The 25864-nt window shown below is 46.0% G+C and overlaps 1 protein-coding gene across 1 annotated transcript in view; it reads right to left on the minus strand.

The window, feature by feature from the left end:
• Positions 1–25864, minus strand: part of LOC138284000 (dual oxidase maturation factor 1-like) — a 415581-nt gene that overhangs the window by 173995 nt on the left and 215722 nt on the right. Inside the window, exon 2 of the mRNA XM_069222333.1 lies at positions 8487–8660. Within this exon, the coding sequence (XP_069078434.1) occupies positions 8487–8633 (147 nt within the window). The 5' untranslated portion in view covers positions 8634–8660. The remainder of the gene's footprint in view (positions 1–8486; positions 8661–25864) is intronic.

Genomic DNA, 25864 nt, shown 5'->3' on the forward strand with positions numbered 1-25864 from the left:
TGTACCTCCCTGCGTAATTGTTGCCACTTTTGACATATTTGTGTTCATTCTTCCTTGTGTTCATCCTTTCCATCCTGATAAATTAGTTTTAAATTTAAATAAGTCTTTATTGGGTTTTGTCACTTGACAAGAGAGAAAAACAAGAGTCAACTGCTTTACAATATCAGAATCAATCACTAAATGTCATCTTAGGAGTGTATGAGCGTCATTTGCAGCCATCATCCATTACAATAGATCTTACCTGAATGCTGCAATGCTAGGAGCGACCTTTGACCCTGTCACCAGGCAGGTCGCTCCCCCCATCTGCCACGCAGCCCCCTGTGGGTTGAACCTCCGTTGCCGCTTTTGCCGCCTGACTACTCGCTCCCTTTTTTCTGTACCCCTGCGCTTGGCTTCTGTGCCACTTCGTTTTTTCATTCTGTGCCCCTGTGTTTTGCTTTCTGTACCCCTGTGCTCTGTTGTCCCTCTCCCGCCGTCTTTTCCCGCCGTTTTTTCCACAGGTATTTTCCCCGAGTTTTTCCCCGGATTTTTCCCTCACCGCTGAGCCCCTGCAGCCCCGCCCCCTTCACTCCCATTGGCCGCCCCGCTCCCACCTCCCAGCTGCTCCTCATATGGAGGCCGCGAAGCGGGCGCGCCTATGGCAAGCCCGTCTGCGCCTGTCCGTGCCTGGACAGCACCCAGCACCAGAACCCCTGGAACCCGCACCCCCTGCAACGGCAAACTGCACTACGACGCAAGCACCCTCCAAGCACTCAACACCAGACGAGACCACCCCTGCTACCGGGCCACCCCGAAACGCACCCAGGGGCCTTTCACCTGCCGGAACTGCAGATTCACCAGCATCCAACCCTCCACACCACCAGCCAGAGAACCCAACCACCTCCGCTGCATCCTCCTCAACACCCGCTCCGCTCGCAAGCACGCCATCGAACTTTGGGACCTCCTAGACTCCACCGCCCCCGACGTCGCCTTCCTGACGGAGACCTGGCTGAACGCCACCTCAGCACCAGACATCGCCATAGCCATCCCACAGGGCTACAAGATCTCCCGCAGAGACCGCACCAACGGAGTGGGAGGAGGAATCGCCATCATCCCCAAAGACTCCATCAAAATCTCAAGGAACACCGATGACACCCTCACCACCGCCGAGCACATGCACTTCCAGATCCACACCGACCCCAACACCACCCTAAGAGGAACTCTCATCTACAGACCTCCCAGACCCCGCCCACAGTTCAGTGACACCATCGCCGACATCATCAGCACCCACGCCCTCGCTTCCACGGACTACATCCTCCTCGGGGACCTGAACTTCCACCTCGAGAACAACAATGACGCCAACTCCACCGCCCTGATCGACAACCTCGCCAACCTCGGACTCAAACAGCTCGTAACGACACCCACTCACGCCGCTGGACACACGCTCGACCCCATCTTCTCTGCAAGCCCCCACGTCTCCTTCAACCACACCACCGAACCACACTGGACCGACCACAGATGCGTCCACTTCACCTTCAGAAAACCCACCACACACCACCACACCCAACAGCTACCACGCCGCTGCTGGGGCAAGGTCACCGAGGACCAACTGACTACTGCCCTCGCCCTGAGACCACCCACCGACCCCACCGACCCAGACACCGCCGCGACCAACCTCACACAGTGGATCAACGACTGCGCCAACACCCTCGCCCCTCTCAAGACCTCTAAAACCAACCACACCAACAAAAAAGCCGCCTGGTTAACCGAGGACCTCTGGATCTCCAAACACACCTGTCGGAAGCTGGAGAAGAAATGGCTCCACGACCGAACACCAGACAACCACACAGCCCTCAAGAGCGCCACCCGCAAACATCACCAACTCATCAGGGCCGCCAAGAAGACCGCCTTCAAGGACCGCCTAGACAACAACGCACACAACACCAAAGAGCTCTTCAGCATTGTGAAAGAACTCTCCAACCCCAGCTCCATCACCAACGACATCCCACCATCTCAAGACCTGTGCGACTCCCTGTCCACCTTCTTCCACCGCAAGATCACCGACATCCACCACAGCTTCAACCCCGACCCCCCCGCATCCACCACCGAGTCCACCACCCCTGCGACTACCACTCGCACCAGTCGCCTGACCGTCTGGTCCAGCGTCAGCGACGAAGACACCATCAAAACCATGAACTCCATCCACTCTGGATCCCCATCGGACCCCTGCCCTCACCACGTCTTCAACAAAGCCAGCGCAGCCATCGCGCCCCACCTCCGGAAAACAATCAACTGTTCCTTCGAGACAGCAACCTTCCCAGAAAACTGGAAGCACGCCGAGATCAACGCCCTTCTGAAGAAGCCCAAGGCGGACCCCAAGGACCTCAAGAACTTCCGGCCCATCTCCCCGCTCCCTTTCCCGGCAAAAGGGACCGAGAAGATTGTCAACAACAGCTGACCCCCTACCTCGAAGTCAACAACATCCTGGACCCTTCCCAATCCGGTTTTCGCAGTAACCACAGCACAGAGACCGCCCTCATCACCGCCACTGACGACATCGGGACCCTGATGGACAAAGGAGAAATAGCCGCCCTCAACCTCCTGGACCTATCAGCAGCCTTTGACACGGTCTGCCACCGCACCCTATCAGCACGCCTCCATGACGCCGGTATCCAAGAGAAGGCCCTGGCCTGGACCACATCCTTCCTCTCCGGCAGAACCCAGAGCATCCGCCTCCCACCCTTCCGCTCCAAAACCACCGAGATCATCTGCGGTGTCCCACAGGGATCCTCCCTCAGCCCGTGACTGTTCCATATCTATATGGCCCCCCTCGCCCACGTCGCACGACAACACAACCTCAACATCATCTCCTACGCCGACGACACCCAGCTGATCATATCCCTCACCGAAGATCCCCACACCGCCAAAGGTAACCTCCACCGAGGAATGAAGGCCGAAGCCGACTAGATGAAGGACAGCAGACTGAAGCTGAACTCAGACAAGACGGAGGTCCTCATTCTCTGACTCACCCCATCAGCCTGGGACGACTCTTGGTGGTCCACGTCATTAGGCACAGCCCCGGAACCCACAGACCACGCACGGAAACCTGGGGGTCATCCTCGACTCCACTCTCTCCATGACCTGGCAAGTAAACGCCGTCTCCGCGTCCTGCTTCAACACCCTCCGTATGCTCCGCAGGATCTTCAAATGGATCCCACTCGACACGAGAAAAAACGTTGCCCAGGCCCTCATCACCAACAGACTCGACTACGGGAACGCCCTCTACTCAGGAACTACAAACAAGCTCCTGAGACGACTCCAACGCATCCAGAACACCTCGGCCCGACTCATCCTCGATGTCCCCCGCCGCAGCCACATCACACTCCACCTGAGAGGCCTGCACTGGCTCCCCGTCAACAAAAGGCTCCTCTTCAAGCTCCTGATCCACGCACACAAAGCACTGCACAACACCGGACCCACCTACCTCAACAACCGACTCAGCTTCCACACCCCCACCCGAAGCCTCTGCTCAGCCAACCTCGCCCTCGCCACAGTCCCCCGCATCCGAAAAACCACCGCCGGCGGCAGATCCTTCTCCTACCTCTCCGCCAAGACCTGGAACACTCTCCCCACCATCCTACGACAGATCCAGGACCTGCTGGCCTTCAGAAGACTCCTCAAGACCTCCCCAGCGCGTTAAGACCCTCGCGGGTATGTAGCGCGCTTTACAAATGCAGTGATTGATTGATTGATTGATTGATAGGTGCATGAGGAGATCACCAGTTCATCACAATCTGTCACTTGGCCAGCAGCAATGCCAGATTTGTAAATCAAAAGTTAAAATTTTCAGTCTTAGAACTGGGTAACAAGCAAACTTATTTCAGCAGTGGTTAGATACTCGTATCAGGATAGGAATCGAAGAGATGAAACCATACCCAGTGAACAGGACATCTGTCAGTGATCTCATTTCCAGTGCTCTATGCCAGCACCAGTCTTCAACCTTGCATTCAAGTTACACCCATCTTGCCACCTGGTTGAGTTGTGCTGCCAAGTAGTAAGAATTGAAGTCTAGTGCACCCAAGCCACCCTCAGTATTTGGCAAGGGTAGACTGCACATACCCACCCTGCATCTGTCCATGTCCCAAAGCAAGTAAATCAGCATTGAGTTGAGGCCCATTAACACTCATTTTTGTGAAGACTGCAGGATTACGGATAAAAAATACAATGACCTTGGCAGTAGTGCCATTTTAGTTAGTGTTTTTCTGCCCATCAAGAATAGGAGGAGATGCCTCGAAACAGTAAATGAAGATAGGACAGACGTTAGGACCTAAGTCTAATTATCAGCAATGACATCTTGCATCTGATGATAAATTTGCACACCTTAATAATTGAAGGTATAAGGTGACCATCCCAGTGCTAAATTGGTCGGGACTATTAATCTTTGTGAGTTGTCTGGGTTTAGAAGGAATTGCATTACTTTCTCTTATTCGCTACTACACTATATACAGAACCGTAGGTTTCTAGCTGGTTTATCATTAGCTTCAAGCCATAAATCCTGTATGTACCATAGAATATCTTCTGTATATAAGGAGATAACAAATGGTTTGCCATTTAGTATCATTAAGAGTAAGAAGAGATGCCTCCAAACGGAAAACGAAGATTGGACATATGTTAGGACCTAAGGATAATACTATTATCAGCAATTACATCTTGCATCTGAAGATACATTTTCACAGCTTAATACTTAAAGGTATAAGGTGCTCATCCCAGTGCTAAATTGGTCAAGACTATCAGTCGTTTTAAGTTGCCTCGGTTTAGAAGGAATTTCATTACTTTTTCTCATTCACTACTAGGCCAAATACAGAACCATAGGGTCTAGTTGGTTTATCATCAGCTCCAGGTCTGAAATCCTGTATGTACAATAGAATATCTTCTGCATATAAGGAGGTGACATACAGTTTGGCATCAATTATTATACCATGCAAGTAGGCAACATTATTTACATGATTCGTGAAGGAAGTAATTGACTGAGTGAATAACAGCGCAATAAGTTTAGTGCCTGTTCACACCGAGCAAGATTTGCAAATGATTAAGTTTAGTGCCTTTTTACACTGACCAAGATTTTCAAATGATACCACAGGGTCCTGACCCATGCTGTAGGGCTAAAGTACAAGAGCTTAGCCCATGTTATAAATTCTTTACCAAGACCTATTGACTTACAGACATAAAAAGGTTAGGCCCTTTGCAATTTATCTAAGGCTTTTCCATCTCTTTGGAATATCTTAAGGTTACCACGGAGTGAGGCACCCTCCAGCAACAAAAATTTCTGCATTTTAGGAAAGTTCTTCTTCCCAATACAAATTCACCCCCATTCCACGTGGACCCTTATGGGTAATACCTTCAACAGGCATTGCTGAGATTTGCATAAGAACCTTGCAATCAAGATTAAGCATTGATAGTGGTCAGCTGGAAATGTGAGTGTCAGGTCTCAGTCGGGTTTGGACAAAACAACAATGATGCCTTCCCTGGGGTTGAAAGAGATGATGCTGTTATGTCTAGTTACCAGGTACATCTTATGCAAGCATTAGTAGAAGATGTAGAATTCAATTGGCAACCCATCACTGCCTGGGTTTTTCCCAGGTGGTAGCTATGCATAATCACCAATTTGTTCTCGGACACACTGAGTGGACTGTCGAATAATTATGCCTGGTCATGGGGACCACTTAGGTTGGCTCTCCACATGAAGTGATGGTGAAGTGGTTCAATGGCTTTAGCTGGCAATGAGTAGTGTAATCGTTTTCACAAAAAACTATTGATATCAGCTTGAGCATGAACCAATCTCCTAGCCTTTCCACTATGGTTGGGACCATGGAATGCTTTCTATCTGAATTGGTGAGTCCAACAAGGATGCTACCTGACTTATCCCCATCCAAATGTTGCCTGGCAGTGAATATGATGTACTCAACTGAGCTTATCCTTTTTAGTAATAATGTACATGCCATCTCTACTCAGGATAGTGATCTTTATGTGTGAGATAACATGCTAGTCTGCTTCTCAAGAGCTTTAATTTTGTTTCAGCTGGACCATACAAACATCTTAAATAGCCTTAATATATGGCCCGCAGGTGTGTGCTTTGAGGACTTCCTATTCAACTGTTGTTTCTGTAGCAGAACCCACATTTCCCCTAAAGTAACAGATTATTGCTTTTTTCATAGTACGTTTGTATGACACATCATTAAGCACCACTGGTTGTAGCCGCCAGTTCGGTATGCATGTGCGTGGTCTGCCTCACCGCAGAAGTGGATTCTGATTAGAAATAATCTTTGCTATTGTACCTGCAGTGGCAAGGCATGTAACTGTGGGGATTAAAGGAACATGTTAAGTCACCTAAGTCACAAAATAATGAAAGGTGTGACTATTCCCCTTCCTTTGCATATGCCTACTTCATACTTCTGTCAGGCATCAGACTTTAGCCCAGTTCATCAACTTTGTCTAAGAATGTATCAGTGGGTGGCCCCTGCATTGGTGGATGCCATCTGGTTGATAGTTTGTCCGTCACACAGTTGAAGTTGGCAAATGCAGTGCAGCATGAGGGAACAAGCATTCCAGAAAGGCAGCTTGTGAGAGAACTGTAGAGAATCTACATCTAGCAGGCCCTTGACGAAGGTGCATTATCCCTCAGTATCAGTGTGTTCTTTTGGGATCATATGTGGTACTCCTGTAGTACCACCTGGCATAGGAATAAATGTGGTATAGAATTTCTGGCCCCATCAATAATATCTTAGGCATTCTTTCTCTAGCCTGGTCAGATGTGTTTGCAACAGAACAAAGTGTACTTTTCTCCTGTGTCAGAGTCGCCTCTCATTGTTCCCAGCACAGATAACACAGTAGCCACCATACATTTGTAAATAAGCATATGCAAAAAATCCGGTCATTCAATCAAAAGTTCCCTTAATTCTAAAATCTCTTGAGATCTAGAACAGAACATTCGTGAGACCAAACGTATCAATAGTAGAGCAATTAGTTTCCTGAATCCTGGTAACAGAACATTCGAAGGAAGCTCGATGCTCACCATGGCAAGAAAGCACTTTTGCGAAAATGAGAAGGGCATTCACAGCTAGATGCATCTTATATACAACCCATGTCATATTCAATGAGCAAGAGAAAATAAATTATAAGTATGTGTGCATTAGTAGGTCATAAGATGGCACCATCCTCTACTTCATGCAGACTCCTTGTGACCAGTCACTCTTGAGTGACCACATTTGGTAGTAATCTGCACTTTACTTAACCCCCTCGTAAAATGAAAAACATTAATAAAATAATAATTAGCAGTTTGTCAGTTAGCCCATTACCTCACTGACAAATCAAGAATCTTATGGGGGAACCTAATATGGAATGGTCCCCCACCATAATGTTCAATTATTCACACCACTGTCAGCCGCAGCTCCTCCGCAATGGTGGAAGAGCATCGCCCCACTGACTCAGAGCCAGCAGCTGAAAAATAAAACATTATTTTATTGTTGTTTTATTGTTCAGCTGCTGGCTGAGACAGCCTGTGCAGGCAGGGTCGGGGTTGGGCAATGGGAGGTGGGAGGAGGAGTGGGGTGGATTGCAATTAAGTGCGCATGTCAGTTTGGCCGGCTGTCTTAGGCTGGCCAAACAGACATGCGCACTTAGGTTTCATCAACCAAGTTGTATTTGACAGCTGGGTTGGAGAAACAGCACAGGTTTCCTGTGCCTGTGCAAGCTGTAAACCAGCCCACTCAGGCAAATCCCTGCACTGCTCTCGTGCTTGGTAATGGCATGAGAGCAGCGCGGGGATTGCACAGGGAGTCTATAACCTGCTGGTACCAGGAAGAGGAGTGTGAGGTGGCTGGCAGCACCAGGTAAGTTCACTTTTTTTTTTATTATTAAACCCCCCTGAGCTCCCCTCTGTGCTCCCCCCTGCTTTCCTCCCATGTGCTCCTTCCGCACCCTCGCCACCCGCCCCACTACTTTTAAATTGCATAAGCCGCCATTGACCACTGTACTCACCAGTCACAAATAGATTTCTCCATACTTCTGACCAGCCACAAAAGATGATTTAACAATTAACATGCCACTCACAAAGAAGTGCCCTAAATTCATTCACCAGTCAGACCAGATGCCTCCACTGTCTTGCAATAGACGAGTAGTTTACGACCCGGACCCTGACCACTATAAAGGACAGTACACCAGGAGACATGCTGTAGAAACGTAAGAACCTTTCTTTTTGTGATTGTTCCGCTCATTACTTGGCATCTTCCAATCACTCCAGTATGATCCATCATCAAATTACAATTATTCACCATAGTAGGAGATACTGACACATTCTAAACGAAAACTCGGATCTGTGAAATACATTATGCAGTGGTGCTAAATGCTGTGAATTGGCTGTCAGTTGGCATGCATGTGCCATAAGCACAACATTGAATAATTACCTAAAAAATTATTATCATCAAGTTGAAGTAAAGCGGAATACTTACAGCTTTTCCCCGAATCCCGGGAAGAATGACTATGAAGGTACAGGCTGCGGACAGGAAGGCGATGATGATCTGCAGGCTTGTGGTATCAAAAATGAAGGCTGTTCTTTTCTGAGGATAGAACGGGAAGATGCCATCACCCCAAAACATCCTGCAACTCTTAAAAGCACTGGAAACCTAAAAAACATAAGCATAAATACAGTAAGTGACTGGTGTTGATGGTAACGCACCTCATCTGTCATGACCTTGTATGTTATGTATTATGATGGGGAGGAGGGTGGTTTGAGGTAATGTTTTGCATGTTGGGGATAACGCCATCTCACACAGCATCATAGGTTAATAAATAGGATAATTCCTTTGCAGGACAACGTTGCACATGTACATAGCTGTAATATATTAGGCCAAATTAATTCAAATGCATTTTTGTTGACATTTTCTACTTACAATCAACAGCACTTTGCACTCGATTACATGAATACTATTGTACAGACTGGTTACAATTCTCTCCTTATCTTCAACTATTGCATGTGAGTAATCCACAAGCACACAACCCTCCAAAGGTGCCAACGGGCCTTATATTTTAATATTATTGAGACAGCACTGTTTGAGGGATCTTTTGGGTTCGTACACACTACATAGCTATCCTCTTACTGTTTGCTTGACACGTCTGATGTGTACATGTAATTATATTATATCAAACTTAGTTTCCCCTCCCAATAAATTACATAATAAATGCTTGGTGTTTTTGTTGTGTTGCTAGGATAGTCCATTCATGTCGGTTGTTTTTATTGCACAATGATGTTCTTGCATTATGCCCAACTGTTCTGTCCTCCTGACAAGAGTTCTGCTATTCTATTGTGTTCAGGCTCAAAGTAATGTGTACATCCGCTTGGAGTGATGGCTGAGTTGGCTTTCCATCCGATCACAATGCTACCGCGCTACAAGGTCAAAGGTTTTCTTCCAGACATTCATACTGCACCGTTGCTGGCCTTTAACAGTTTCATCACCCCCTATCTTCAACAATGGTGTATGACTACTGCACAACTAACTGCACTGCACCTCCAAGTTTGTCAACACAGCCATCTTTTAATATTATTCAAACTGCATATTGTAGGTGTGATGTTGGGAACACATACATTCGTTGTGATAACCGGAGCGAGCTGCTTACATGTTGCCAGAGAAGACCTATCTTCATATTTGTGTATGTTCTATCTAACCATATTGTACTCCCTAATAGGTATCATTATATCGGCAACTGGTGTTACTAAAAGGGACGTTCATGCAGAAGTCATATTTATTGCAGTTCTCTACGGTATTGTTTAGTGGTATTAACTGCATCATGTAGGGGTTCGCAGTGAGATTTTGCTGACCGATCTCATGCCCAGAGCCCTGTCCAATTGATATGTCTACTCTCTTTCCCAGTGCAGTGTGTTACACCTAGATAGGGTATATTTGCCCATATGCTGACAATCCCTCTTATAAAAACTCGCCTGGAGGCATCTTTATTCTTGAAGACCATTTCCAAAATCCAACCACAGGACATTTAGTGGCTAGCATTTTTGCTGAGAGGATGGCTTACCCAGAAGAATACTGTAGGAAAGTACCCTCTTTTTGGCATCGTTACCCCCACTTTGTGCTGGATGTCAGTGTTTTTTTACATTGTTTACTGGGACCCTGCTAACCAGGACCCATGTAGCTGTGCTGTTACCCTCTGGATTTGGTTGTCCCTAACTTTTTACATTCCACAATTGGCATATTGGTGCCCCCATGTAAGTCTTTAGAATATGATACCTAGGTACCCAGGGCATTGGGGCACCCGGGGTTCTCCATGGGATGCAGCATGTATTATTCCACCCATGGGAGCCCATGCAAAGTGTGTCTGCAGGCCTGCCATTGCAGCCTGCTTGAAGGGGTGCATGCACCCTTTTCACTTCAGGTCACTGTAAGTCATCCTTATGGCAGACCCTCCTAGCCCAGCGTTCAGGCTGCAAGTACCTGTGTGTGAGGGCACCCCTGCATGAGCAGAGGTGCCCACAATAACTCCAGCTCCATTTTCCAGGACTTCGTGAGTGTTAGGAAGCCATTTTATCCATGTACTGGACATAAATCACTACCTATGTCCAGCTACATAATGGTAACTCTGATCCTAGGCATTTTGGTATCAAACTGTTGCCAGTATTGGTTGTATGATTCCATGCACTCTGTGGGCTTCTTAGAGGACCCTCAGCTTTGCTCCTACCAGTTTGCAGGGTTTTCCCGGGCAGCCCATGCTGCTGCCACCCTACAGATGGTTTTCTGCCCTCCTGCTGCTTGAACAGCTCAAGCCCAGGAAGGCAGTCAAAGGATTCCCTTTGGAAATAGGTGTTACATGGCTTGGGAGGGGTAGCCTCCCTAAGCCACTGGTATGCTTTGAATAGTGCATTTGGTGCCCTCCTTGCATAAACCAGTCTGTGCCCATTCAGGGACCTCCAGTCCCTGCTCTAGTGCGAAACTGGGCAATAGAAAGATATACAGGGATATTTAGGATCTCCCTCTTGGGTGGGTCCTCAGATTCGATGTGCAAGATCCCAGCAGTACTCGTCTGCAACATTTACTTTGACTTCTGGCCACTGGAACCGCAACTGGACATCACAGGAACAAACAATCTGCAGCTCCAGCGACGACTATATCCTGCAACATTGTTTCTCAGGCTCCTTCCAACAACTACAACATTTCCCCAGCTGTGTATCTTTTGAGGGTGGCAAGTATTCAGTCTGCACCAAGAAGCAAGAAGGAATCTCCCTTGGAGTGAAGGAGCCAATCCCCTACTTCCGCAGGCACCAACTGCAACGACAACTGGCTGCGTGTGTCCTCTCTCCTGCAATTCTGCATGGATCCTGCAACACAGGTTGTAGTCCTGAGTAGTCCACATGGTCCCCTCTACCAGCTGTCCAACTTTGGAGGTGGTGAGTCTTTGCCTCTCCTTACAGGATGGTCCCCCTGTGCACCACATCTCTTGCAGCTATCATGGCTTGTTTACTCTTCTTCTGAGGGATCTTCAGGCTCCTTGTAGCCCCGGCCTCTGGCACTCTTCCCTGCAATGTATGGCCTTCTGTCTGATGCTGCAGCGACGTGAGTCTCTGTTCAAAGTGTGCTGAGTGGGCTGCACTGTGACTCCGGTGCCTGCTGCCTGTGAGTTACCTGTGGGGGATGCATCCATGACTTCTCTCTCATGACTGCTCGAGGATGCCTAGGACTCCCTTCCAGGGGTTGAGTCCACTCAGACCTTCCTGGTCCCCGGCAGCTCTGCAAATCTTCTTCTGCAACTTTTGCCTTTGCCAAGGCTTGCTGGTGGTTTCTCCACACCACTGATGGACTTCAAATCATCTTCTGATGCAGGACATTAACTGCACCACTTCTGGGACTCTTCCTCTCCTCCTGTGCTGCATAGTCGACTCCTAGTCCTCACTGTCGACCTGGTCCTGCTTCTCCAGAAGTGTGGGTGGTGGCTCCGGCCCCAACTGCACACTCTAGCTGGAACTGGACCTGGTCCCCTTCATTTGCAGGTCATCTTCTGTCTGGATCTATCTTCTGTTTCTTGCAGCCTTGCACAGTCCTTTCACAAAGTTTATCTGTGGGTTTGGGAAAAACCAGGTACCTCTTCTCTCCTGGTCACTGGGACGCACTCTGGTACTTACCTTTTAGGGTTTCTAGTTCTTCCAGCTCCTCTGTACAGATTCCACTTACCTTGATGGGGGTCCCTCATTCGCATTCCATTTTTTTGATTTGGACTCCCTCTAGGGTCGCTATTGTCTTTTGTTATTGCATTGTTTTCTCTTACTTTCTATGCTCATTCCTGACAACTAAAGTGTATATAATAGTGTGTTTATTCAACTGCTAGTGAAGTATTGCCTATATAATATTTTAGTATTTGTGTCACTAAAATAAAGTACCTTTACTTTTGTAACTCTGTGTGGTTCTTTCATGTGTTAGTGTTGTGTGACTATAAGTGGTATTGCATGAGCTTTGCATGTCTCCCAGATGAGCCTTGGCTGCTCATCCACAGCTACCTTTAGAGAGCCTGTCTTCCTAGACATTAACTTCACTTCACTAATAGGGTATACCTGAACCTGGTATACAGTGATAATACAATAGGTACTCACCACACACCAGGCCAGATTCCTATAAATATGGCCTCAGGAACAAGAAGCCATGGCCTTTGGTCCTCTTGGAGAGGAACAACCCTCCTACATAAAGATACCGGTCTGTCTGGCAGGTATCTCTAAAGCCTGCCAGACTTTGTCTTGGCTCCATGATGCAGCTTTAAGCAGCTGACACCCATGGGATGTTCATCTTCCTCTTTTAGGGAAATTTGCTTAGTTCATATTCCTTCTTTGCACACCTTTCCTAAAATATATGCTCCAGATCTCGTGAAGCCATCTCTAGTGTGTTCTATACTTGTGCCAACTTCCTATCAATAATAAAACTTTTCTCAGATGTTGCTGCTTGAGATTAGAGGTGGGGGAAATATTCAGTTGCACTGCGGAATTGGCAGAATTTTGGCTAGTCTGCATTACTCTTTAATGCAGAGTTCTGTCTAAAATCTTCCAATCGCTGCAATGCAGAATTTTATTCCACAAAGCTCCAGAATATGCAAACTGGAGAGCAAGGTTTTGTGCCCCCTATTGGTCGTGAGCAGTCACAGTCAGGGGACTGCCATTTACGTAGATTTGCTGCCATTTGAGTAGATTTGCTACTTGAGCTGCACCAAAATCAAATCAAATGACAGTGCGCTCTTGCGCAACCCATGGTGCCATTCACGCTGATTTTCAGAGCTACTTGTGCTACTGGCACTGAATTGCAGTGGAGCAGGGCTAGCTGCATATTTTTCGCCCACTGCGGAACTGCATAGAATTTCACAGAGTTTTTCTGTAACTCCACAGGATTCCACAGAGTGACACTCTGCGAGTTTCACCCACCCCTACTTGAGATGCATATTATCAGCAACAGCTCTTGCTGGATCATGTGATTTACTTAAGAAGACTGGCAGTGGGTGAGTAGGGGAATTGACAAGGAACTACACTCAAAATTTACCATAAATGCATCTCACTGGTTCTTTTCTTGTCTTATTTAGGCTTGTGTCACATTTGCCAGTTTCCCTATACCTGCATCTTGCTGTTTATTCTCATGTATTGTTGAGCCGTGGCCTCTTAAGCGGGTAAGGAGGAGCCTCTTCATATCCACTCCTTCAGTGCATTTGTCTGGAGCCACCAGAGATTTTCACACTAACATAACAATATCTTTGGTAATTGTCTTAATCAATTCTGAGCTTGTGGGGAAATCACATGGTCCAAATAAATTAACAGAAGAATTTAAGAATTTAATGAACATCACATATCAGATTTACCATAACTATTTGGCTTCCTTTCCAATTACTATGTAAACAATTATTAATTTCCTAAGTATTAAAATTCATGTTTGACATTGATGCCTAAGACAGAGAAAAAAATCTCTTGATCTGTTTCTGTTGGAAAACTACGACTAGAGCAATCAGATTTTACAGAATAATATCTTGCTTGCCTCCTTGATGCAGACCACACGGATTCTATAGGAGACAAATTAAAAAGACATTTGATATTTATACAGTTTTATCAAGACCAGTCTCTCACATCAACTCTTAATCAGTGTTATATGCTAAAAAGACATAAACTATATTCTCTAGTTGGGGTCTCTAGTTGGCAGTGGTTTGCACCGTATCCAAGTAGGGACCCTCACTCTGGTCAGGGTAAATGAGTCACACAGCTAAGATAACCCCTTCTCATCCCCTTGGTAGCTTGTCATGAGCAGTCAGGCTTATCTCAGAGGCAGGGTGTGAAGTAATTGTACAAACACACACACAGTAACACAGTGAAAACACTACAAAAGGACTCCACACCAGTTTAGAAAGATAGCCAATATTTATTCGGAGAAAACAAGACAAAAAGAAGAAAAATCCAACATACACAAGAAAAGATATCGCTTTTTAAAAGTTGAAATGAGTCTTAATGCATAGGTGTCAATTATTGTATCTTTTTGGTACAAAGTATCTGGGATGCATCAAAACAAAATTGATGTGGGCCACAGGAGAGGTGAGGTGCCAAAAAGCAAAGCAATGTGGCAGTTGCTCACTGCGCCGGGGAGGTGATGCATCTATTCTTTCCTCGCAGGAGAGGCAATACATTGGTTCCTTAATGGCAGGGGAGGTGATGCATTTATTTTTTCCACACAGAACAGGCGATGTGTTCATTTCTGGACATGCAACCTCGGTTACCCACTGTGGTGCGGGTCAATGAGAAAATTACACCCCAGAGGCGATGCATGGAAAATCCAGATTGAGATAGGCGCTTCATCAATACTCCAGCCGCAGGACAGGAGCTGCATCGATTTTTCCACCACTGTGCATCGATGCGTGGATTTTCTCCTTCAGGTCACCAGCTTACACTTCCAAAGGTCCAAGGACTGGAGATAGCACCACTTGGCAAGTCAGGACTCTGAGCAGAACAGCCCAGACACTGGCAGATGAAGTCTTTGATGTCACTGAGACTTCTTAACAGGAGGCAAGCTCAGTTCAAGCCCTTGGAGAACCTTGGAGAGCAGGATGTAGAAAGTAAAGTCCAGTCCTTTTGCTACCAGGACAGTAGCAGCAAGCAGCAGGCCAGCAGAACAAGGCAACAGACAAAGTGGCAGTCCCTCCCACAGCATCCAGCTCCACAGAATGTCCTCAGTCCAGAATGTCCTCAGTCCAGAAGTGTTCACACTATATGGTGTCAGAGGTCCACTACTTATACTCATTTCTGTCTTTTAAGTAGGCAAACTTCATCGAGAAGCCTTTCCAGTGCACAAGACCCTGCCTTTCCCTGTCCTGGCCCCAGACACACTCCACAGTGCTGGAGACTGCTTCGTGTGAGGACAGGTGCAGCCCTATTTAGGTGTAAGTGTCAGCTCCTCCCACTCCTCTTGCTCAGGAAGACCCAGAAGCCTGGTGATGGGCCATCAGGATATGAAGGGCACCACTCAGCTCCTATAGTGTGACTGTCTAGAGTGAATGAATAAATAGCCCAACTGTCATCCTGACCCAGACGTGTATTTAGCAGACAGGCAGAGGCACAGAATGGTTCAGTAAAAAAAATGCCCACTTTCTAAAAGTGGAATTTTCAAACCTACAATTCAAAAAGACAACTACACCAAAAGACGTATTTTTTAATTTTGAGTTCAGAGACCTTAAACTCCAAGGCCCATATTTATACTTTTTTGTGCGCCGCATTTGCATTGTTTTTTGATGCAATATCGGCGCAAACTTACAAAATACAATCAGTGCTGTGGACCCACTAGCAGCATTTGATTTACAGGCCCTTGGCACACGTAGTCCACTTTACTAGGGACTTACTAGTAAATCAGATATGCCAATCATTGATAAACCAATCACCAACACAATTTAGACAGAGAGCATGTGCAGTTTAGCACTGGTTAGCAGTGGTAAAGTGCCCAGAGTCCTAAATCCAACAAAGACAGGTCAGAAAAAATAGGACGAAGAAGAAGGCAAAACATTTGGGGATAGCCTGCAAAAAGGACCAGGTCCGACACTTGTGATATTTACTTGCAACCTTCAACAAAAGGTCAAGATGGCGAAGAAGTAGGACACTTCTACTGCTCTCCCTGCCAGTCCCCTAGACTTTCAGAAGAAAAGTACAGAGATTTGTTGGCAATAGAGCCTGTCAATAACTTCATATACTGGCAATACCGCAGGCTTTGTCAACATTCCATCACGGTGGTCTTGCAAAGACTGCAACCTCCATGAGGGAGTAAGGCTGCCTTTGTGATATTGCCTATTTGGGGAGTTTGACAGGTGAGTCCTGTCTGAGGGGAGCAGCAGGGGAGCCTGAAAAAACCAGCAGAAACCACCAGAGCTAGTGGCTGGACAAACCCTACATTGCACAGTCCCAGCAGCCTGTTTATGTTGGCAGCCACTAGGTTATACTGAAAGCACGCTTGAGGAAGCTAACAATGGTGGAATCGCAATAGGTTGGGCCTCGTGGTTGGACTCCTCCCTTCGGGAGAAGAACCGCAGCCTGGACACTCGACCCTTATGAGGAGGGTCAGTGTGATTGGTGCCTTCCCGCTACTCAAGTAAAGGTAAACGAGGCAAGCAGTTTGAAAGGGGGAAACGGGACCCTGCTTGATAGTGAGACACCACTATGTAAGTAGGAACAGTGTGACCTTCAAAAAGCTGATACCCAGAAAAGAATTGGCAGTAAGCGTGTGAATACAGCGCCTGGGCGCAGTGACTTGCACAGCATTGACTGGCCATGTAAGGACAATGTGAGAACAGTAAGGGGTTAAACAGTAAGAAGCAGCTCATAAAGGATGGCAGAGAAATTCTCCCTTGGATATTGATTGGGCCATCATTGAAGAAAACATTGGTTAAGGTGGTGGTATGCCACATAGTAAACAGAGTACCATTTGGATTGGTCTCAGCACTCCTGCTGGAGGGGCCTAATAGAATGTTCAGATGACCCTGCTGAGCTTGCAGAGACCTGGAACATGGTGGGGGTGGGAGACCCAATCCGCAACATTGCAAAACCAGCTGAAAGTACATTGGACACTTGAGAAAAGGAAAAAAAAAGACATGCCAATGAAATGGCAGAAGAGCAGAGGGCCCTCCTCACATGCCATATGAATGAACACCACACAGCTCACAACTCACCAGAAAGACTAAATGTAGGGCCTAGTGAGTGTCCCCAATCAACATGTTCTAGGGGCAGACCACAGAAGCCGAGTTCCTGGTCTCTGGAATCTAAGGGGTGGGGTGTATTAATTCTGGCATCCCTGGTGTGGTTTTCCCCTAACTTTTGCCTTCAGTTTTGTTTTGCTGACCATTTTTGCGGGCCTTAGGACTGCTAACCAGTGCCAAAGCGCTTCTGCTCTCTTCTTAAAATATGATAACATTATCTTATACCCACCTGGCATATTTAAATTTACTTATAGGACCCTAGTAATGTGGCACTACATGTGCCCAGAGCCTGTAAATTAAACATCAGTACAGCACTGATTTTGCCACCAATTTAAGTAGCCCTTTACAACATCTCAGGCCTGCCATTGCAGCCTGTGTGCAGGTTTTAAACTACTATTTCGACCAGACAAAATAAACCTTTTGCAAGGCCCAAAACTCAGTTTTTAATACATAAAAATCACCCATAGTACAGCCCAGAGAGAAGGGTGCAATATATTTAAAAATCAGGACATTTACTTTTTGGTTTTGTGTTGCCTGATAGTGAAAAACTCTTAAATGTCTAGACTATTGTTATCTTACTGTGGGCTTAGAGCCTGCCCATTTCTTACCCATTTGTTGGTTCAGTCGCACTCTCATTTCTTTGTTTTTACTTGTTAGCTGCTGTAGATGCCCTCCCTCTTCATCTGTTTATTCCTCCCTCTTTGTTTATTTATCCCTCACCAGAAACATGGATGCATTACTTATGTCCCTCCACCACTAATTTTTTAGGTGCTACTTTTTTTTTCATGTGTGAGCACTCAACCAGATTGCGTCTTTTTCAGAAGGCTCCTCTCGTGTGCTTCCCTATCTCACTGTTCCTCCTACCCGCCCTCCCTCTACCCTACTGAAGTGGACGGCAGAAGGTGACATTTAGAATGACCTGGGGCATTGTTGGAGTGTAGTTTTATAATCAAAATTAACATGGAATGTTTGCGAATTAATGTATGATGATGCCGCATAGAAAATGTATTAATGTGCTTTTTCTAAACGTGTGTTGAATTGTGCCCACGGGGAGTAGCCACCAATGTATACGATGATAAATGAAATGGACTAATAATTAATTATTAATGTACTAATGTATGATTTTGTGCTAGCATTAAGAGTTATATGTTAAGGTTTTTGCTAATTACTCACTAGGCCTTAGTTACCATGAGTCGGCGCCTAGCTGCCCAGTTCATATTAAATGTGTTTTTATAACGTGCAATGTGCTGACTTGCTGAAGGACATGTAGCCGTAATTTTCCAGAAGCTAGAAGATGTGTGTAACCGTAGTAAATTCTTTCTCATGAGACTCGACTTGCTCAAGGAGGCATTCTTGCCGAATGCAACAGTGTAAACTTGCAACAGGTACAAGGTCGCCTGAACTGGTATAGACAATGGAACTACTGACTGGGACTGTGAGAGGACCGCAAGAACATGAAATTGCACCTGACATTCTACCCGTTGGAGACATCAAATACAGGAGCCAATAAACTACGTGAGAACTGTTCGAAAGTGACAATTCTAAAGAGGTGATTACTTGATTATTGGATGGAGATAATGATGCACCAAAACTTGCCCAATTGGAAATTAGGGGACTGTACAACAATATTGATTTAATCCTTTGACACAAGGAGAAATCAGACATTCTGAGCTACCTTTAATGTCATTGCCATTACGTGCCTTTACTATTACCCAGCCACTTTGTCACTCTGACTTTGCTGTTTGATTCTTCTAACCATCCTTACTTTGCCTTGCCCGATTCATACTTTTCCTCCTTATGAGGGAAGTGTCCCTTATTGAACCGTCTTGCTGAACTTTGCTGTGTTTCCTGGCTGATGGCGAATCAACTGATGTCCTGAGGACGAAGACTGACTCTGTATGCTGACCCGTTACAGAGGGTAACTATATAATGATGAAATTGTAATTGTCTGTTTGCCTTTTCTTCTAGGTACCAACTGCTATCTTTCGATAGAGACCATAGTTAGACGTTTTCTAAATTTGTGTTGCTAAATTGTTTTGCATGAAGCCCAACATGCCAATGCTAATTCGAGGTTAGTTAAGGAGTTCACTGAACGGACGCAAATAGACAAATGACTGAAGTCACCACTCCAATCCAAAACAATATGCCCCACTCCAATCTGCCGCGCTCAAATCCAAAATAATCTGCCCCACTCCAATCCAAAACAATCTGCCCCACTCAAATCCACTCCAATCTTCTCCACTCTAATCCAAAATAATCTGCCCTACTCCAATCTGCCCTAATCCAATCGTGCCCACTCCAGTACAAAGCAATCTGCCCTACTCCAATCTAAAACAATCTTCCCCACACCAATCTGCCCACTCCAATCAAACACAATCGTCCCACTTCAATCTGCCTACTTCAATAAACCCTACTCCAATCTGCCCACTACAATTCACGGCACTACAATCCAGTTCACCTCCTCATTCCACCCCACTACAATCTAAAATAATCTGCCCCACTACAATCCAGTCCACCTCACCCCAATCCAATCCACCCCATTTCACCTCAATCCACACAGCACACATATCCAGTCCTCCACAATCCACCCCATTCCAATCCAAACCAATCCATCCTACTCCAATCTGCCCCATTCAATCCAACACAATCTGCCCCACTCCAGTTCAAAGCAATCTGCCCCACTACAATTCAAAAGCATCTTCTCCACTCCAATCCAAAACAATCTGCCAGTCTCCAATCTGCCCCACTCCAATCCAGAACACTCTCCCCACTCCAATCAAAAACAACTTGCCCACTACAATCTGCCACACTCAAATACAAAACAATCTTCCTCATTTCAATCTGCCCCACTCTAATCCAAAATAATCTACCCTTCTCTAATGTTCCCCACTCCAAATGAAAACAATCTGCCCAACTCAAACTTGCACCACTCCAATCCAAAACAATATGCCCCACTCCAATCTGCCGCACTCAAATCCAAAATAATCTGCCCCACTCCAATCCAAAACAATCTGCCCCACTCAAATCCACTTCAGTCTTCTCCACTCTAATCCAAAATAATCTGACCTACTCCAATCTGCCCTAATCCAATCGTGCCCACTCCCGTACAAAGCAATCTGCCCTACTCCAATCTAAAACAATCTTCCCCACACCAATCTGCCCACTCCGCTCAAACACAATCGTCCCACTTCAATCTGCCCACTTCAATAAGCCCTACTCCAATGTGGCCACTACAATTCACGGCACTACAATCCAATTCACCTCCTCATTCCACCCCACTACAATCTAACATAATCTGCCCCACTACAATCCGCCCCACTTCAATCCAGTCCACCCCACCTCACCCCAATCCAATCCACCCCATTTCAACTCAATCCACACAACACACATATCCAGTCCTCCACAATCCACCCCATTCCAATCCAAACCAATCCGTTTTACTCCAATCTGCCCCATTCAATCCAAAACAATCTGCCCCACTCCAGTTCAAAGCGATCTTCCCCACTACAATTCAAAAGCATCTTCTCCACTCCAATCCAAAACAATCTGCCAGTCTCCAATCTGCCCTACTCCAATCCAGAACACTCTGTCCCACTCCAATCAAAAACCATCGTCCCCACACCAATCTGCCCACTCCAATCAAACACAATCATCCCACTTCAATCTGCCCACTTCAATAAACCCTACTCCAATCTGCCCACTACAATTCACGGCACTACAATCCAACCCATTTGAACACAATACAATCTTCCCCACTCCAATCCAAAACAATCTACCCACTCAAATACAAAACAATCTGCCCTAGTCCAATCTGCCCCATTCCAATTTGCAATGCTCTAATCCAAAACAATCTTCCCCACTCCATTCTGCCCCACTCTAATCCAGAACAATCTGCTCCACTTCAATTTGCCCCACTCCAGTCCACAACAATCTGCCACACTCCAATCCAAAACAAGCTGACCCACGGCAATCTGCCCCACTTCAATCCAGAACAATCTGCCCCACTCCAGTCTGCTCCATTCCAATCCAAAACAATCTTCCTCACTCCAATCTACCCCACTCATATCTAAAACAATTTACCCTAATCCAGTTAAAAAAAATCTCCATCACTCCAGTCTGCTCCACTCCAATCCAAAACAATCTGCCTTACTCTAATCTGCTTCACCAATCAACGCCCTCCTCAAAAAACCAAAGACGGACTCAAAGGACCTCAAGAACCTTCGGCCTATCTCCCTGCTCCCCTTCCCGACAAAAGTCAACAAGAAGGCTGTCAACAAACAACTAACCCGCTTCCTCGAGGAGAACAGCACCCTGAACCCTTCCCAATCTGGATTCCGTAGAAACCACAGTACAGAAACTGCCCTCATCGTTGCCACAGACGACATCAGAACCATACTGGACAATGGCAAAACCGCAGTTCTCATCCTCCTAGACCTCTCAGTCTCATTCAAAACCGTTTGCCACGACACTCCTCAGAAATGCAGGAATCCGTGACAGAGCCCTGGACTGGGCCACCTCCGTTCTCGCCAGCAGAACCCAGAAACTCCGCCTCCCCCATTCCACTCGGACACCAAAATCATCTGCGGCGTACCCCAGCGTTCGTCCCTCAGCCTGACCCTCTTCAACGTCTACGTGGCCCTGCTCCCTAACATCGCCTAATCCCACAACCTTAACATCATCTCATACGCTGACGACACCCAGCTGATCCTCTCCCTCACAAAGGACTCCACCAAGACCAACCTCCACGAGGGAATGAAGGCCATCGCCGAGTGGATGAAGAACAGCTGCCTCAAGCTCAATTCTGACAAGACGGAAGTCCTCATCTTTGGCTCCACGCCCTCTGCATGGGATGACTCCTGGTGGCCTGCCACTCTCGGAGCTGATCCAACTCCTACCGACCACGTACGCAACCTAGGATTCATCTTGGACTCCCCATTATCCATGATCCAGCAAGTCCATGCCATCTCCTCCTCCTGCTTCAACACCCTCTACATACTCCGAAAGATCTACAAATGGATCCCCACCGAAACCAGAAGAACAATCACCCAAGTCCTCGTAAGCAGCAAACTGGACTACAGCAATGTCCTCTATGCAGGAACCACGGGCAAACTCCAGAAGAGGCTGCAACGCATCCAGAAGGCATCCAGAAGGCCTCTGCACCCCTCATCCTGGACATCCCCTGCCACTGCCACATCACTGGCCATCTGAAAGACCTGCACTGGCTCCCAGTCAACAAGAAAATCGCCTTTAATGACGCAGAAAAGAAGGTTCGACATATATTCATGTACACCGTGTAACCGACATATATATTGAAGTGTGATTTTAAGTAAAAGAAATAATGTACAAGGGAAATTGTGCCCTCGGGGTAGTTCGCCATCATTATAAACGAGCTTTATTAATCATGAAGTATTAAAAATGTACTAATCCGTCATAATCGCAAATGTATGCCATGATTTCTTGTTTGAAAACTGTTTTGCTTAGCTTAAATTTAGTATAGGCTTTGGCCTAGTTGCCTGGCTTCAAATTCTAACTGCGTGTTTCTTTTTTTCCTTGAACTAATGAAACATATATTCTTGCTTGAAGTTGTATTTTTTCCAGTAGAAACTGGCTGGTACACTTATCTCCAAGGTTTCGTGCTAGGCCGGTTACATCCCCTTTGATACAAGGTCAGTCTCTGCAGGTGCGGACAATGAAGGTACAGATAGTAAAATAATTGGCAAACCATGATACAATTTGTGTTCCAAGGCGCCAAGGACAGTGTATGCATAAATGGGCGCTAGTAAAAGACAATTTTTGATTGGACAATTTGAAGCCAACCTATGAACCCTCCAATGGAAGACCCTACAGAATTTGGAATGTTTCTTACTTAAACCCACCGGACAAAGAGAAGTCAGCCATTTTCCTTGATGCCAGTTTGAAGCCTGATGCCAGACTCCATTTTGGACGACACCCTGATGCCCTTTTCTCTATTCGAGAGAAAGAGACTTAAGAATTCTCACCCTAGAGACTTTAACTTTGATTTGCCCCGTCTTGCCCATGCAGTAACTTTGCCCCATTCTCCTTGCCGCTGCAAGGGAGCTTGCCCTTAACTTTGCCCCCTTTTGAAACTTGCCCCATGCTGATCAACCGGTACCTGAAGGACGAAGACTTTTCTTGAATGCTGATTGTATTTGGTAAATATGAAAGGATAAATGTATTATGCATTGTGTTTTTCCTTTTAGGTACCAACTGCTATTTTTGATAGGATCCTAGCTAGAAGTTTTCCAAATTTGTGTTGACCAAATTCGTTTTGCATGAAGTCCCACATGCCAATGCTAATTAGAGGTTAGTCGAGGTATTCATTCAATGTACCATGAAGAATTGAAATCTTGTTATGCTGACCGAATGTATGCAATTAGTCAAATACAGTTAGTCACATTGGTGATTTGCATTGCTATAACAGAGTGTATCATTATTCAGATTTTGCGTAGATTGCGTTTCTTCCGCCGTTATGGACAGCTAGTAATGTTCATATACATATATCAATTGGTTTTGAGACATATATATATCGTGCTAGCTTTGTTAATATAGGGAAATAAATTCACTAACTTTTAATAAACTGGTGTGGTTATTCATGACTGAAAGGTCATGGTGCGCCGAAACACCAACTGTTATTGATTTCCGATATATTATATTGATCTATTAATTGAGTACTGATTACCGATTACAACAGTTATTGATTATTGATCTGAGTGACTCGACTATTGAGGATGAGGAGAGCCCGACTCGGTTAAAAGATTCACCGACCTCCAACGTGTCCAGGTACAGGTAATTTATAAGGGCTGGACGCGTTATCAGTAGATGGTAGCAGAGATTGATGGTTTAGCCCTTTGGGATCCCATCCGAACAATAGACAGAGTCAGGCTAGAATTTTCTTTGATAAAACAAGTTGGAAAGATGATGATGCCCTAAGTCCCCGATGACTTTCCCGGGATCTCGGAGCTTGCGAATGGAGGACATGGAGGTGTGAGAATGGTTTTGGCGTTTCTAGTGACGGTATGAGTGGAGTTAGGGTTTTGCGCTTGCACAGCTTATCGCCGCAGATTAATTGAGAAGTTTGTGAGGATTTAAGGAATTAAAAGATAATAGAGGAGTGTTCCTCCAAAGGTGTGAGAGTAGGGAAGTCGTCGAACTTCATGTGTGTGTAGCGCTTCGAGCAGAAAAATTGTCCACGTGGTTGTTGTTGTTGAGACGGGCCCTGCGAGGTCAAGAGACTCCGGAGTATGTTGAAAAGTGTATGTGACACTTGTTTGATGTTGTGATCTGATCGGTTTAATAGGTTGATCGGGCGTGGTCAACAAGTTGGTATGAATGTTGCAGAGTGAAAGAAAACTTCGACTTTGAGATTTGACGAATTCTAAAGTGCACTAGAATAGTTCATTGATCAGTTGAGAGTAAAGTTTGCGGGTCAAATTTTGCTTGCGAAAGTGGGAAACCGAGAAAGATGGAATAACTGCCGAGGCTAGTGAAAAATCCCTAAGGTTTCTGAAGCGATTGTATTACCTTTCCTGTAGTAAACCGACAGATCTGTTTTATTCTTTTGGTTAAGTGCTCGCGTTATATTGCAGAAATTAGTTTATGAGTGAAGCCGAATGAAAAGAGGACAAGCCGCAGGACTTTGTCAGCCGCAGTGTGTGAGTGTGACGTCACTAGGAGCCGCGCTGGGATAGGTCGGTTGGCGAGAAGGGTCGCGCACGGATTGGACGCAGTCCGTGAAGCGCAATTGGAAGGGGAAAGGCAAGCGAAGAGTATTCCGGGAATTAAAGTCACTTATTGATTACATATTTTAGAAAAACAAAAGACGGAAAGATGAAATTTTTCAAAGCATTTAAGAGTGCCATGAGGGGAGATGTTTATATTACAGCGAATGTAGGAGAAGAAACACCGCCTGAGGGTACACCAGCTTACATCGTCATTGAAGAAAAGGGTGTAGCACCATGTCTATGGCTAAAGCAATGGTGCAAATTAACAGAAAAACATGGAAGTGTAGCGTTCCCTATCCACGGGTCGTTTAACCTAAGGGTTTTAGAAAATCTGAGATTTGCGCTATACGACATGAAAGTACCTCCAAGGCCGGCACAGTTTGAGGCATTAGCAATTTGGAAGCTAATAGCTAGAAACCAACAACAAAAGAAATTTGAGACAAGAATAAGAAAAGTAGAAAAGACACTAGCGGATGCTAGATGGGACAGTACACAAAAGGTTTGGAGATCAGACGTATTACAGGGAATTAAATTGTTTCCAGCGATTACCGAGGAAGCGGAGACGGAAGGAAGGAAAGCCACCTGTAAGACAAACAGGAGTCAGTCCAGGGAGGGAGAGAGCAATAGGAACTCAAAAAGGGGAGACGAGTCAGATGATGAGGAGTTCATTATACAATTGCTGAATGATCGCCCACCACCATATGTGGAAAGCGAAAAAGGCTCGAGCATTAGTACTGCCCCTCCAGAGCCAATACAGGGTAATGTAACACCAAATTTGGGGGTATCTCAGAGACCGAGCAGCTCTGACATGCCTTTCTCACCACGAATACCACGGATTCAGAGAATGTACCCAGACGTGCCAACATTGAAACCTGCTGATAACTATCAGC

This window comes from Pleurodeles waltl, chromosome 3_1 (genome assembly GCF_031143425.1).
Source record: "Pleurodeles waltl isolate 20211129_DDA chromosome 3_1, aPleWal1.hap1.20221129, whole genome shotgun sequence".
NCBI classification, from domain to species: domain Eukaryota; kingdom Metazoa; phylum Chordata; class Amphibia; order Caudata; family Salamandridae; genus Pleurodeles; species Pleurodeles waltl.